The sequence below is a fragment of the Hyperoodon ampullatus genome (assembly GCF_949752795.1).
Source record: "Hyperoodon ampullatus genome assembly, chromosome: 16".
Classification (NCBI taxonomy): domain Eukaryota; kingdom Metazoa; phylum Chordata; class Mammalia; order Artiodactyla; family Ziphiidae; genus Hyperoodon; species Hyperoodon ampullatus.
This window is the reverse complement of record NC_136929.1, coordinates 30,857,085-30,874,201: the sequence shown is the minus strand read 5'-3', so window position 1 is coordinate 30,874,201 and position 17,117 is coordinate 30,857,085. Positions and strand designations below refer to the sequence as shown.

At 35.6% G+C, this 17,117-nt stretch overlaps 1 protein-coding gene across 3 annotated transcripts in view; it reads right to left on the bottom strand.

The window, feature by feature from the left end:
- Positions 1 to 17,117, bottom strand: part of KLF12 (KLF transcription factor 12) — a gene marked incomplete at both ends in the record, with an annotated part of 307,076 nt that overhangs the window by 148,618 nt on the left and 141,341 nt on the right. For all 3 annotated transcript variants that reach the window (XM_079721703.1, XM_079721704.1, XM_079721705.1), the window contains one exon: positions 2,440 to 2,986. In XM_079721703.1, the coding sequence (XP_079577829.1) occupies positions 2,440 to 2,986 (547 nt within the window). The remainder of the gene's footprint in view (positions 1 to 2,439; positions 2,987 to 17,117) is intronic.

The following is a 17,117-nucleotide window of genomic DNA, read 5'->3' as shown; positions in this document are numbered from 1 at the left end:
TTTCTATACCAACTTCTTGGAAGCAGTTTTTCACTTTTAAATTCAGTAAGTCTTTTTTCCTCCAACTTTCTGTTTTTATAAGACAGAGTAAAAATTTCTGAACATTATTGCTTCAGGTATTTTTTTGGGGGGGATATAATAATGATAAATAACTGCAAACATTTATTGATAGTTAATCAGTGCTAGACATTTACACATAAGCTCTTATTTTATCTTCCCAATAATCTTCAAAGATATATACCTTCAAAGATATATATATTCAAAGATGATAAAATTCCCATTTTATCACTGAAGAAAATGAAGATTAGTGAAATTAAATAACTTTGCCCAGTTATTGCCCAGCCCAAAGCTGGAAGTGAGGGAACCAGGATTCTAACCCATACAACCTTGATTCCAAATCTCATGCTGTTAACATCCACATTATAGTTTAGTGTGTTTATGGTTATATAAATGTTTACTCTTGATATGAGGAAACTACTTAGAAAACACTGCGTGAAACTAACAAATATACTCATGTAGAGAACAAATTACAGCATGAGTCTTACTTAACACAGTTCTTCTGCAAAGATAAATTTTCCAGAAAATTAAATTTTGGTAGTAAACTTTAAATAAAAGTAATCTCTCCCATAAAATAATGGCAAATAAAAGAGATATCTCTTTTGTTTCCTTCTTTAGAGCATGAAAATTGTAAAAACAGGTCATGAACGGTGTTAAAATCCTTATCAATCACCTTCACAATGAAAGCAATATTTTTCATAAGTGTTATTGCAAAAAGATTGGGTTCTATGGTATACACATATATAATGTAATACACAAGGTTATAATTTTTCTAGTTGTTAATTCCTAATTCTTAAAAAACTTAAAGCACATCTGTAAATTATACGGGAAAATAAATACCTAATATGGCCTTTAGTTATGTTATTATTATTCGAATCAATTAGCTCATTTGGATCAGAAGTATTAGTAATATCAAAGAAGGTTCGACTCAAGAAAAATCTATGTAAAGACTCACTTCTTCCTCTTTTTCTTCTACCTGCTCACAAAGATGGTGGTGGGACTACTTCCTGGCCTTTGCCCATAAAAGCACCAAAAAAAAAAAAAAAAGAAAAAAAAAGGTTGTCAGGTAAGCAGAGCGTCTGGATCTCAAGTTTGAAGTTTAAACCTCTGACTGCTGTAAAGCACAAGATTTTTCAGGTGGTAAAACTGGGAAGATGAAACTTGTCATGTGCTATGAAGAAACTCACTGCAGATAAAATAGTAACTAGCAAAAGATGAATGCACAATTTTGTAATGTATGTTTGCAAAAATCTCCAAGTTCATGACCAAATGTTATTCCTATGCACTGAATCCTACCTGATACAAGAACCAGAACAACTATGTTTACTAGTATTTTACACGAAGGCAGTGTTTTATGTATTCACCCATCATATTTTAATTAAGGGCCTCGGAAGTAATATGCTATCAAAGCAAAAAGTAATGCAATCTAAGTCTTAATCCATCGTCATTTCTAGACTCTGAAGACAAAATACACACATATGAGTTGATGATTATAGGCATTTTACATCTCTATAGAAGGGTGGCTTATTTTTTTAGATTCATAGAAAGGGAAGAAAAATCAACACCATGATATTATTATAATTCCTTCTATTTAAAAATGAAACAAAAAGAACTTAGAAGAAGAAACAACTTCATGATCAGCTATCACATATAGTTAACTTGGTATTATTACATAGTCATGTAACAGAGTATCTTTCTGCCTTCTAACCCCCAGAAGGAAATATTAATACTGCATTTTGAATTATTTCTATCATATGGAGGCTTCCTGCTATTTAAAATAAAAACTTAGACTTGGATGAAGATAAGAACTCAAGCTACGTAACACATTTGTAGCCAAACACCTAACTTTAGAATTACTTTAATGGCAACTTAATTTACAAGTTACTCAAAAGTGAATGATCAGGTTCCAACCACTGAACTTCATGGAATTTTATATTATTGCCAGACATGTAAGTTACAGACTGAACAACTGAAAGAAGAAACATCCTGACACACTTTTTTAAAATTTCACAGTGGTTAACCTCTACAAGGGATTTACACATTTACATCTCACAAGCTGTTACACTGACTATAGACTGAACTTTCTATTTGAGCACTTGAAGGTAAAAATATTTTGCAAATTTAGGTATTTGAATTCTGACATTAAATGACTTGATATATAGAAATATGGACTAAGTAATACTGAAGCATATACCTATATAAATATGAGGTTAGTTTCTACTAAACTGTGCTCTACTCAGCAGTGGATCAGCTGGCTCCTGTGTCGTTCTGCACAGAACTTCCTTGGATGTAGTGTGTTTGCCTACGACTTAGGGTCCGCTAATAAATGAATAAATGAAGAGTTATTGCTGAAATAAATCAAGGCTTGCTTGTGTCTCTTACCTTTGCCATGGCTTCTCCCATCCTCCAAAAGTGGTACGACGATAGTGTTGTTCACATTTCCAGGTGACCGCACAGCTGTGTAGACAACAGGCACCGACTGGACCACCACGGGGATGCGGTGAACGTGACTCAGTTTGTTAGACTGTAAATTCATGGGACTTGAAGGCGGAACGGGATGGATAATGTGCAAAAACTGCTGGCCTCCCACACCAGAGGCAGAGGCAACAAGGGGCCCTGGAGTTAATACCGTTGACGACGATGATGCTGAAGATACTGATGTTATAACAGTTGGGGATGAGGCTGGACGACTAGAAGACGACGAAGAGGTTGAAGTTGAAGAAGGGGAGGAGGCGGACGCTGTCATGGAAACAGGGGAGGAGGAAACGGCTGTGGGGGATGTCCTGGCTTTGTTGATGGACAAGTCCACTGGCTCAGTTTGTGTCTGGAAGTGATCTACGCATAACGGGTCCTCCGGGGGTTCCCCTTTCACATTATTTAGCAACAGGGGAACAGCTTCCATATCGGGGTAGTTGTGGACGTTTGGAGACTGTGGGGAGAAAAATAGAGGGATGATTGATGACTTGAATGTTTCTTAATATTTCTCTTATTGCTACAGAACATTAATTTGCTCTCCAAATATCTGAAGAACCGCTCGGACAGTCGTCATAATTAAAGTGGAGAGTACAAAAGCACAACAGAGTAAGACGATTGGGAGGGCGACAGACATCATTGTCAAAATCCAGGGAAATACACTACGGAGGAGAAAAGAAGCCACAGGAACCTCAAAATGAACAGTGATTTTACATAAAATCTTCTGAAAGACCAGTTCAGAATGCAAAATATTATCTTCTTAAGACAGCATAAATACAACCTCTTCAATTAAAAACATTTGCTCTGTTTGTCTGACCCATCACTGCACTTAAGAGTCTCAGTTTCCTTGGTTATAAACTAACGGGAATTTTGATTAGATAAGCTTAGATAGCCTTTCCACTCTAAAATTCTACAATTTCATGATTCTAACCCCTTACTCAACACTCTAATAATCTGCAGGCATAATATTACCTGGCAACAACACAGGGGAAACTCACCACGACATTTCAACTTTCATATTTGGTGCAAGAGCCATCGTATCATTCTCATTTGGAGCATTAAAACAGGGCATACAATTCTCCAACCTCCCACACCCGTTTGCTAAATTATTGAATACAAACTATTTCTAATAACTGGATTATAACTGAGCTCATAGCAATGAAAAAGTTTTTCTCAAAATAATATACAGAAATACAACAGACATTTTTTAGGAAATAATTTTAGGAAAAGCTTATTCTGTAAATCTTAAGTTGCCTATGCTTGTGCTGTGTAATTTAAGGCAATGATAATAATTTTGTCCAAGTTTGTTTTCATGCTTTCAAGTTTTAATGAGCAAAATTTAATAATAAAGAATAATAAAGAATCCAAGATTCCACCCAGACTAATGGGCTCAGTGTGTTATTACTGAGCATGAATATAATTTATTTTTATACCTATTCACTCATAAATTCAAGAAATAGTCACTAAATGTCTATTTCCAAGGCCTAAAATGGCCCCCAAATTAGCAGGTGTCCGTCTAGCCTTAACAGAGAGTTAGACTACAAAAGATTATTTTTGGTTATATCTAATTTGACCAGGCTAACGTAGACATTATTGTTCTAATATATGAAGACCAAAACCTTTTTTTTCCAGCTTCACTATGGTATGAGAACAACAATGCCTAAAATTATATTAAATTGGTTCATTTCATTCTTTGTTTAATAAAAGATTTTGGTTTGCTAGTCCCCTCAAAGCTTGAGCATACACTTAAAGGAACAAAACATGCTTCTTCAAATCTTTCTTTATAGAATATAAATTATAGCTCCATTCAGGAAATACAATAGTGCAAGGGCATTTTATTTAGCAACAATGAGAAAAGAAAGAAAATAAGCTAAACAATGGTACCAGATCAACTAAACAGGAAAATGGGTTGATGTTTTATTGTTTTGTTTTTTTTTTTTTGCTTCTAAGCTAACATGGTTACTTACCCACCAAAAGAAAAGAATTAGAAAATATCAAAATGAAGCATCCAAAATATCTACTGCATAAAATTCTAAATGACAAGATTTCATTTCATGTGCTGAAATTGAGAAATAAGAATTTAAATATTCTCAGATATTAAGAAACAAAAGAAAAGAAACACCATAAACAGAGCAACTTTTATAAAAAGCTATTAGCATTATCTACTCTTCTAACTAGAACACTATTTCAATTTGTACCCAGTATTATCATTTAATTTCTCTGTAGAACAATGTAGGATGTTTCTTATTAGTATGTCATACCCATATAGAAATTCTTTGTTGAGGCTGCTTTCATAAAATATCCCAGTTGGTTGGTCATTAAAATTATAAAATATGTCATTAAGCACAAATTATCAAACATAGTTTGTTTTCAAATATAGCCTTGATTAATTTCTCTCCAAAATTCTAATTTTGGAAATAGTGACTATTTCCATCACGAATTTTTTTCTTCCCAATTACACTTAGACACAAGGTTCTAACATAGGTTTATAAACCAAAGGCTGAGGTGCAATTCATCATTGTAGAAACTTTTCATAAAGTAAATGAAAGAGTGCTTTCGTAGACTACGACAATACAGGAGGTAAACATGGAGCTTATCTGTAAATAGAGGGCTTCTGAGGCATCAAGCTTCACTGAGATTTGCAAACTGCTTAAGACTTCTGTAGATTATGAACACGAGTCCATACTTTGTAGGTATCTGCTTAATCCCTCACTAAAAAAAAATTTTACTCCTTAAGCTGTTTTACAACAATAGAGGAAGAGCATTCCTCTTGTAATACTGCTGTACATACCAGAAAGCTAGGAAGACCCAATACTAAGAGCCCCTAGGTGCTTTCAAATACTTGAGAACTACATAGCTTTTGCATGAGCTCAAACCAAAATACAGAAAATGCTCATAAAAATTAGGAAGGATCACTCAAACCTTTGGACAACAGACGTATCTTATTTGGGAACGTTAGACATGTTATGCATAAATTTATAAGTGTAAACATCACAGAGGCACACGCTGGTTCCTATTTCACACGTAGCAGTTGAAATGCAGCCAGCATATCCAAAAACAATGCCTCATCAGTATAAAGAGGACAAAACCCTGATCATACCATTCATCCGTTTACAGTGTTGACATAACATATTCTCATAGCCCATACCAATCACTTCTACTGTGATAATGTGGCCAGTAAACCATCCATAATTCCAGCTTCAAGCTGCACATACGTACACGTAAGACCAGCAACACTGCATAAATATGTTTCCCAAACAGTTGAGGTATACGCTTCCTCCTCCTTTTAGGAAAAAGAAAAGACCTGAAAGGCTTGATCCTGAAATCATTATTAGAATTCATTTCTTGGCTTTTGGACACTGGAAAATGGAAACATATTGATTCCGAGATATGAATGCATAAACGTGTAGCAATGGGAGAGCAGCCAAGAGAGAGAAGGAAAGCTGGGGAAACCATGGGAAAACACCAAACAAGCAGCATTTATAGCAGTTAGAAATTAAATAAAAGGACTACACAGATTTGAGAAAGTGAGAAAAGATATGGCTGTGTTACCAGGAAACAGCCTCTAAGAGGCAGGGACACTGAAAAGACCAGATATCACAAAGAAAAGTTGTATGCACAATTAGGACAAGAAAATTTTGTAAGAAAGGATTTCATACTAAAATTCTGCCCTTGGTCACTAACTACTCAATTCTTGATACAACATTGATGGACAACTCACAGCAGCATCCGCTAAGCATTGCTGTTGTTTTGTTGTTTGTTTGTTTTAAATAAAACCCCATCAAGATTTTTGCCTGGGAGCAATGACTTTAGCTGAATTTTTCCTGTTGATGACCCTGGGGTGGAAAAGATGATCAAACATTTAAACTATATTTAATATTATCAACAGAAACAGAATTCCTTCTAAGGATGTGAAGATTGAAGGGCACGCTGCATTTTTGTCAAAGAGAATGAGAGTAATTAATTTCATTTTCCAAGAAATGATATAATGTTTCTTGGAGGGGGTCCACAATAAAGTAATTTTTTAGCCTTTCACATATACCTTGAGAAATAAATGCATAAACACACACAAAAGTCTGACAAGGTAAATGTAACAATATACTTCATTTAAAAAAGGTGTGTGAAAAACCTAAAGATAAATATAAATAGGATTATACTGCTACCTAATAATATTTCTTCAAAAGTCTGAAGGCCAGTTTGATTCAAAATAATCCACTCAATAAAATATAATGCACAATATTCCAGTGAACATATTCCCTTCAGTGATCTGGGGATTACATGTGAGCTGTTCTAATGAGATCATCTTTTTCCTGAATAAACGTTTTGAAATGTAACTTCAGCTTTAGGCATTTTGTTAAATAAATGCAAAAATGTACCTAAAACTTTCTCTGTGTGAGAACTCAGAGCACCTGATGGGTTTCCTACAGTCAGCCACTGCCATCAGCTGAATCTTTTTACAGTCCTCACGTGAATATGGGTTTTTAAGGCTTGTCATGTATTTTGATCACCTGGTAATCTTAAAAGGAGAAAAAATATATATGAACACCACCTCATCTCTAGAAAGCCCTCCAGAGACTCTTACGTTTGGTTGAGGACCACTTGGGTAATATCCTGCTAAATGTTATCCAAGATTTATAAGCTGTTTCATCTTTAAAGGCATCAGGGATTGTCAGAGAACTAGCATAATATTTATGCATATACACACGAGCACACACAGACACACACACAAACAGGATGTGCCCAACTATCTATATCCATCCTTCCATCTCTCCATTCATCTATTCATCCAGCCAGCCAGGGAGCCAGCAGGCCAGCAAGCAGCATTTAAAGCCTAAAAAGATTATGTTTAATTTTATCTTTCCAACTTTATAAAAGTTTTTTGAGAAATCATTTCATGGCAGCATTTAGAAGACTGTAGAGTGACTTGCCTTCTGTTACAAAGCTCATGGCTTCACGGTTATAAGAATCTGCGCTTTATAGCCTGTTATGTGGTTATTAGAGACAGAAAATTTGATTTGGACACAAAAGACTTGAATTCATGACCTGCCCTGTTACTTATTAGCTGTACAGTCATGGTGTCATCATTAAAATTCTCTAGGTCTGCGTTTATCCACCTATAAAAGAGTAATATTACTTCCAAACTCACACAACTGTTGTAAAGATTGAATTTAGGTCATTAAGTGCTTTTAAGTAATTCTGAGAATTGTGGAACAGAAGTAAATGAGCTTCCCCTTTTAGAACTAAAATTCCCAACAGAACCTGATCTATTACTATAGCTCCATGAACTCAGCATAAGATATATTCTGAGGCAGGATGGCATAATACAGCCACTGTAGAGGGACAGTGTTTGCTAAACAACCAAACAAGATATATGTTACAAAAGTAAGCTGAACATGTAGAAATATCGTAAGCATTTTCAGGTTCCACATAAAATTTTAAACAAACACATCCTCTCTTAAAATGCACAAGACAGTCATTTGACATTATTTAAATTTTTTTTCTCTATTTTTTTTAGCTTAATTAGATTGGCCCACAGGATGAGCATGTAATAGTTGACGGAATACATTTTAATTGACTGGTCTGATTTGTTAATTCCACTATATAAATATCGCCTATCAATCCATAGTTCAGTTTGTATCCATTATGACAATAATACATAACTATATTAAAATAATTGTTTTGGGATGTTGGCTATTCTTCAACAGTCTTATCATGAGATGAAACAGTAGAGCTTTATTTGTTTCTTGTGTCTCGGTAGAAATTTAGTTTATGTAAGTTTCACTGACTTGGTGAGTAGTTGAATGTGCACTTTCTATGGGAGGTGCTTAAAGAAACTTACTGTGCACTTCATGTAAAAAAGGGAATAAACTATGACTCCATACCCTGTTATCATTGAGCTTTTGTTATACTGCATTATTTTAAATGCAAATACACTTTATTTAAAGAGTAGAATTCCTCTTTGTACATGAAATGCACAATAGGTACATGTCTTAGTTTTCCACATTAGTAAATGAAAATTTAAAAATATGAGCACCATGGTTCAAGCAAGCAACCTGCTCAACTCTGACAGGTCATTTTTGCTCAAAGTGTGAAAGGCACCAAACATCAATTTGTGAAGAAACAAGTATACTTCGCTTTCCTCTCTATTGTGTTATTTTACTAAAAAGGAAGGCCTATTTTTCAAAATTTGTCTCGCATGGGCCCTGATGGTCATCATTCACCTTTCTTTCAAGCCTAGTGATTTTTCTTCTTTATTCTTCATGTTAAGAGCAAACTCTTAACTACAGTTGCTGTAAAAGTGTGAATTTGTAAACCTGACCAAGAAAAAATTAAAGCAAAGTATACTCAAAAAAGGAAAAACAAATTGTAATTTTTCTAAAAGTACGGATGAGAGAATAAAAGGCAACAAGTAGAAATAGCCTATGTTTACAATCTGGAACTTGTTTTCAAAAGTACTGAATGAGTTAAAGAGGAAGATATTTCAATGAATATTTAATTCAACTGCTTTATCTCAATCTCTCAAGCACTGGTTTAAGAAATGATTGATTCCTTAAGAAAATTCAGAACATATGCATAACATAATGGACTCTTTGTGCTTTACATTTGTGTTTTTATGCTTTCACATTCAAATTGAAAATGCCAGCCTTCTAAAAGGATTCAATACAGGCATTTAAATTTATCCTAAATTTTCCTTACTTCCTAGTTATTATATTTTTCCATGACCTATTTATTTCCCAGAGCTCTCATGAATCATATTATTTACCCAAAGCAATCAGAATTTATGTTAACAGTTGACTGCACAGCTGAAATTCTGGTTTGGCACTTATGTGTTGTAAAGTTAGGGTCATACCTGAGGTGGGGAGGATTCTCCTACAGGGTGGCAGAGGACAGAGGCATTTCTATTTGTGCATTTAAAAAATTAATAGCAGACATTCCTAACCAACGAAAAGACTAACAAACTTGTTTGAATGCAAATATAATGTGTTACATGTAAATTAATATTGTGTTCTACCACATAACATAATCATTGAAGACTCAAACGCATTTGTTAGATGAGAATATTTGTGCTCAAGATGTTAAGCCACTTAAATCCCATTTACCTGGTCAAATGAGATAACGAAATAGTGTCACAACAATAAATGTCCAAAAAGGAAGTATAAGAAGGTAGTTTTGTTCCTATTTTCTTATAATTACTGTCAAACTGAACTACACAAGAGCATGCAAATATGTCTTAAAAATAAATTTTATGAATCCAACTATATGACATTTTGGAAAAGGCAAAACTATAGAGAGAGTAAAAAGATCAGTGGTTGCCAGGGGCTTGGGGGAAGGGAGGGGAGGGATGAAAAAGAGAAGCACAGGGGATTTTTAGGGCAGTGAAACTCTTCTGTATGTTACTGCAATGGTGGTTACATGTCACTATGCATTTATCAAAACCCACAGAAGTGTACAACACAAAGAATGAAACTTAATGTAAACTATGGACGATACTAAACAATAATGTATCAATATAGGTTCATTAAATCATTAAATCTAACAAAGTATTACACTAATGCAAGACTTTAATAATAGGGGAGACTGCGAAGGGGGGGTAGGGTGGGTATATGGAATTCTTAAGTACAATCTGCCAAGTTATTCTGAAAGTATAAATCTCTAATAAAAAAGTAAAGTCCCCTAATGATTCTAAATTAACTTGAATGTAATATTAATGCTACTGATAAGATTCAATTTTATCTATTATTTTGTTTATAATTCTTTGCAAAGTTCATAAACCAAAACTATTATCATAACACTTGCACATTTTTTTAAAAAGAGGTAACTGTTATAGACTTATCTTGACTACATCATGGTTAATTTTTTTCTTCTTTTGGTTTTAAATTGGTATTATTATTCAGTGACTGATGTAAGATATTAAAGTTTCACTATACGTGAGAGGAACGTGTCTTACAGACTTTTAGGGATAAAAAGTTCATTTGAATCTTCACCCTAAGCCACAGTCTTAGTCAAGCGCCTGAGGCAAATGTTCTGTGCTAGTTACATATTTTAAAATATGCAATAATGTTTACCATTCTCAAACAGATTAATCTTGTCTGCTACCAGATGGACTGTGCTTTTGATTTCACAAAATATTCACCATAAAGAGTTATTTTTATAATGATATTTTTCATAGTACTGGAATACATCAAATTTCAGAGACTAGAAGATGATCCCAGAGAGGCTGAGATACCCAAATGATACAACTGGAAACCCTAACATATTACAAACATATAAAGCAATAACACAATCTTTTTATGTAAAGGGAGGTATATTTGCAAAAGGTAGGTTTTACTTTTTGGATATTTAAAGCAAGCAAGTAGTCCAGAGAAGGCTGTATATGCTTCTCTACTCATAGAAAATGCCTTTAAAGAGAGATCAACAACCAAGCTAAAACAAGACAAGTAGCAAAGTTGAGAGAAATCCACCTTTTCTCACCTACCCCTGGAATCAGAGGGAGCTACCATGGGAATGTGGCAGAAGTAGAAACGCAATGCTCCAGAACTTGTTCACAAGCAGTGGATTTAATTCCATCCCAGCCCGCTACAAATCAGCAAAATGCCCTCATGCAAACTAACTCTTTTAGCTTCATCTTTTGGCTTCCTGGTAAATGGGGTAGAGATGCACGCAGGTCTTTCTAAGGATCTGAGAGGGTGAAACTGTCTAAAGGTTTTTTTTTAAAGTGGTCCCCTGTTAAGGTGCAACTGCCACAAGGCACACATAGGCGTACGTAATTAATACGTTTAGGTGTAGAATTAACTGTACAAATCGAGCCCCTGTTGATTTTCCCCATGGAGATGAGCGTCTGAGCAAAAGGGGAGAAGGGGCAGGCTGGAGCCTCAGGGAAGACAAAGGCAGGAATAGGAAGGCAGAACGGGGGACAACTGATCTGATTGCAAAAGAGGACTTGCCAGCCGGACAAGACTCCTGCTAACCAGCTATGATTTACAGTGACAGGGGAAATAGCTCAGTATTCCTCCTGGCTGGGACACAGAATTCTAAGAAATAAAGATTTAAAAAATGATACTAGTAATGCTGACAAGCTTGTAGTAAAACAGACACTTCATTATGCTGCAGGACAGCAGTGTAGATGGATACACACTTTCAGGAATGCTGGTGAGCTGTGTCTCAACAGTCTTAAAATACCTTAAAACAAGTAATAACATTTTAAAGAATGATATAAATGAACTTATTTACAAAACAGAAATAGACTCACAGATTTCAAAAGCAAAACTTATGGTTACCAAAGGGGAAAGGTGGGGAGGGATAAATTAGGAGTTTGGGATTAACATACACACACTATCTCTAAAACAGATTAACCAACCAGGACCTATTGTATAGCACAGGGGACTCTACTAAATATTGTGTAATAACCTATATTGGAAAAGAATCAGAAAAAGTATGAATATATGTGTATGTATAACTGAATTGCTATGCTGTACAGCTGAAACTTTCACAACATTATAAATCAGCTATACTCCAATAAAATTTTTTTAAAAAAAGAATCTAGGGCACTGCCATCTCCCTCTCTCTCTTCTTCCCTCTCTCCCCTCTCCATATATATGTAAATACGTCTATTCAAAGTCTATCCCTAATCATTCTATTTTGAAAAACAAAATGCTATTTTGAAAAGCAAATTCTCAATCAACACCAGTGTTGACTTTTAGAAATCACCAAAGAGGGCTTCCCTGGTGGCCAAGTGGTTGGGAGTCCGCCGGCCGATGCAGGGGACACGGGTTCGTGCCCCGGTCCGGGAAGATCCCACATGCCGCGGAGCGGCTGGGCCCGTGAGCCATGGCCGCTGAGCCTGCGGGTCCGGAGCCTGTGCTCCGCAACGGGAGAGGCCACAATAGTGAGAGGTCCACATACCGCAAAAAAAAAAAAAGAAAGAAAGAAAAGAAATCACCAAAGAGAATATGCTTTAAAAAAAAAAGTCAAGGAATGTTAACACAGATTTAGGCATGATTCCTGCGAAATGACCTCATAATTTCAAGTGTTGCCACTGTGAAGAAACTTTCAAAAGGTGGTCATTCTGTTAGGAAGATGACATGTATCAACCATTTCAATTTTATGCAAGTAAGTACATTTTACATAAAATGTGATTTTGAATTTGTTTTGCAACTAATTAGTATATTAAAATATTATAACTATTAAAGTTAAATTATCTACAAGTTTATATATTCAAGTTGGTTATAAAACTTTCCTTCTGGGATACTGGGCATAACTTAACGCAGGGACTTGCCTTTAAACATAGAGGGCAATTTGGGATTTTGACAAAGATGTATACACAAATATTTAACTTTGCCTTATTCACAGGAATAAAAGTTAGAAACAACAAAGTGGTCATAAAAACAAAATAAAATTTGGAACAATGATTTTAACCCTAACTATGAACCAGAATCATACATGGAACATTTTAAAGGTACACAGGCCAGAGATGAAATAGGTCTGGGATATGGTGTAGGTACCAATAGTTTAAAATGCATCACATGCGACTACAATGATCAGCCAAGTTTGAGAAACAATACTCAGTGGCATGGGGAACTATTATCTATGTAATGTTAAGTTTAAAAACGTTAGGATATAAAACTGCCTATAATAAATGAGTTTAACTTTGTTCCACCAAAATATTTTTATAAATGAAAATAATAAAAAAAGGCTAGAAAAAATACTCCAGAATGGTAATAATAACTTCTCCATTTGGTGAATTTGTGGGTGATCCACGTTTCCTTTTTAACTTTTTTCCTGTTTTCCATATTTTCTACAGTGAACCTACTACTTTTGCTTTTTTTTTAAGTTTTTTTTTTTTTTTTTTTTTTTTGCGGTACACGGGGCTCTCACTGTTGTGGCCTCTCCCGTTGCACAGCACACGCTCCAGACGCGTAGGCTCAGCGGCCATGGCTCACGGGCCCAGTCGCTCCGCGGCATGTGGGATCTTCCCGGACCGGGGCGCGAACCCACGTCCCCTGCATCGGCAGGCGGACTCCCAACCACTGTGCCACCAGGGAAGCCCTTAAGTTTTTTTGATGTGGAATATTTTTAAAGTCTTTACTGAATTTGTCACAATATCGCTTTTGTTTTATGTTTTGTTTTTTTGGCCGCGAGGCATGTGGGATCTTAGCTCCCTGACCAGGGATCGAACCTGCAACCCCTGCATTGGAAGGCAAAGTCTTAACCACTGGATCGCCAGGGAAGTCCCACTACTTTTAAAATAAAAAGTAATAAGTTACATTTTCAGAAAGATAAAAATGAGTAGTGTACAAAATATATTTTAAAGAAAAAAAACCTAGAAAGTGAATGGAGGTGCTTTATAATTTTCAATCTGGCTTTTCCAAGATGCTAGTGAACCGTAATGTTATTAGAAGCAAATCACTATAATATACTGTTATTAGAAGAAAACAGCAAATTCTCTTAAAATCTCAATTTGCCAAGGGTGTTACTACTATCAGTCCTAGACTGTTGGCATGGTTATTCTACATAAATTAACGTATCTACCTATATACCTTGCAATTAAACTAAGAAAAAAGTTAAATGTAACTGGTAACTAATAGTATGCAACTGTAGTAACCCTAGTGGGTTAAAACTATGAATTCTTCTGGAAACCTCAAGCTTCCGCAACACAGTTTACTAGGAAAACATTCTCATACTTGAGAAGCTAATGTCAACAATTATATAACAATGTATGGGTACTACAAAGCTTTGTATGTTTCTGATGAAAAGCTTTCATGCAAAATCTGAGGATACTGCAAAAGGATTTTAATCTTGACCATGATAGAAGCAACTCTTCCCCCACCCCCGTCCCCCAGAGCTTTAATGAGAGTTTCACCACTTTTCTAGTGAACTGCATTTATTAATCATGAAATGGTATGAACAATGGGGAATGTTTCACTCAACCTTGTGCTATAAAGAATGGAGGACATTTTAAATGAACTTGAGAAAACAAAATTGTGCTCTTTAAATCAACAAGTAAACATTCAAATAAGTATTACAGGGAACTTGCAATCATAAATTAGTTAATTTAATACTAATTAATTGAATAATAATGATTGATTTTTAAAATACAGGAAAAGTAAATATACTTAATATTTACTACAACATTATCTGGTAGAATTTTCTCCTCCAGTTTTATAAATAAAGAAATATCATCTCCCAGGATTTGAAAGAACTGTCCAGGGCCACAATGTAATATGGATCTGTGATCTAAACCTAAGAGTGATTCCTAAGACTGAACTTACCCCCCATGCTGCCCTTATCAGCCCTGAAAGATGGAAAAAGAGTGAGAACCTGTGCCTTTGAGAAATATTTTCTTGCAGTTCATGTGAAATTAGTATCTGGCAATATTAAACTGAAGAGAGTATAAAAATGAGCGCTGCTTGGATAGCTGTCTGGTGGGCACCAACTCACTTTCCCAACATACCTAGCACACAGCAAATTTAAGGGCATGAGGCAGGTATCAGTAACCCACATTTAATGTCTATTTCATGTTTATTTCCAATTTGTTTTCACATTAAGTTTTAGGATAACCACAACTAGAAACATCATTCTTAGGAACAGCATCCTGCATTTGGTGCTCTGGCCAAACTGTATGTGATGTAAGTTTGAAAGAAATGAGAAAAGATGTAAGTTTGAAAGGAATGAGAAAAGATGGGGAAAAAAAATGGAAAAACCAAAGCCTAATTAGATTTGTAAGCAACACATTAGAAATGTAAGTGAAAAACAACCAGCTCACCATCTATTTAACTTCTTTTGTTCCTTTTCTTGTAAACCAGACACTCAGAAATGAAAAAAAATGCTTCATTTTTGGCCAATAATGAATGTTCCTTGATAAAAGTAGCGTAATAAAGTGTAAATCTGGTAAATGGAACACAGCGAGAAGCAACACGGTTTTGTAAAACGAGTGCTTGCCTGAGTTTTAGTAGAGGTTCTATTTTACGCAGGTAGCTTACTCATCGTCTCTCTTCCTTTAATTTCTAACTGAAAATGACTTTGATTATGCTTTTGCACAGTCACATGTCTGTTACCACCTCGACCTTTACCAGATTCTACCTATCCTGATGAGATACCACTCTTCTATGCTTCCAAAGCACTCCAGGCTTGTGTGTCTTTTCTCTAACCAGGCTGTGAGCCCACACCAATTTTATTACACTCTTTTGTTACCCAGCACCTATCAGAGTCCCTGGAATAAGCCCCAGTTGCTCTCTGAAGCCCTTACTAATTCTAAAATTCAATAAATCTATGAAACTTAACAAACAGTAAATATACTTATTAACTTAACTGTAACATATAAAAATTAGCATTGTAAGTTTCCATCTGCCCATCCCTTCATTTACAAAGAATTTAATTGATTGATTGCCATTTTATTAATTCCTCTCACAAAAGAACAGTTTCATCTGCATATCTGACGTTCTTTCTTACAGCTAAGGGTGCAGTTCTCAGCCTCGGTAATTTTTCCCCCAGGGGACACAGCACTGAATGTCTGAAGACATTTTTCATTATCACAACTGAGGGCAAGGGTGACAGGCCCTTCTCTACAAGAAAGATGAAAGATCAATAGGACTGAGGTTGAGAAGCCATGCACTGAGCTACCATCCCTTTCCTTCTATCTTTTTCCCTCTACCGTCCTATTTTTTCCTTTTTAAAAAAAATTTATATTATTTTCCTCTCATTTTTCCCTCCTCAACTTCCTCCATATGTATTAATCAGGTAAATCCATCTATACAGTTAAAACATCAGTAGATGCATGTCTGTGGGCAACTGGGTATGGTTTATATATTAATATGAATGTTAGTTAACATGCATACATTCTTGTGACTTTTACCATACGGTACACTTAAAAATTACAGGAAGGTTACGTACGTACGTACGTGTGTGTGTGTGTGTGTGTGTATGTGTTGTGTGTGTAGTGAGAATGTGCACAAAAAATAACTTGAGGAGTTTATGATCTATATATGCAGATGTGTGTGTATGTGTATGTGTTCACGTGCCTTGATTTTATAAGTGTTTACTGTTTACCTCTCATATTTGTGCTTAGGTGCATAAATAGAAGAAGGCAGAAATATTTGTTCTGTGTAAAAGTCAAGGGGGACTGGGGTTGAGTCAGAGAGCTGCAGTAACAAGTACGGTTGATGATCTGAGCTCCATTAAGCATCTGCCCTTCTACTGAGGCTTTTGGTATCAGCCAAAGGATGGCTACCCTGTCTAGGCCTCAAACCTGAATCATCTTCACCATACTTAAAGGTGAAATGGCATGTATCTAACACTTACCGACATGTGTACACATTGTTTTATATCCATTTAATCCTCACATCCCAATATAGGAAACTATTACTAATCACACTTTACAGATACAAAAGAGAGACTTGGAGAGGTTAAGAAATGTGCCAGTGGCTCTACAGTGGGAAGTGGCAATGTCAAGACACAATTTTGAGTGACCCCTGACAACAAAACCCATTGCCTCGACTGTAATGCAACACTGATCTCCACGTCTGATTCTATACTGTATGCCTCCAGCGGATCAGGAAAGACTGAAATCACTGTATTAGTGCCACAGAGCA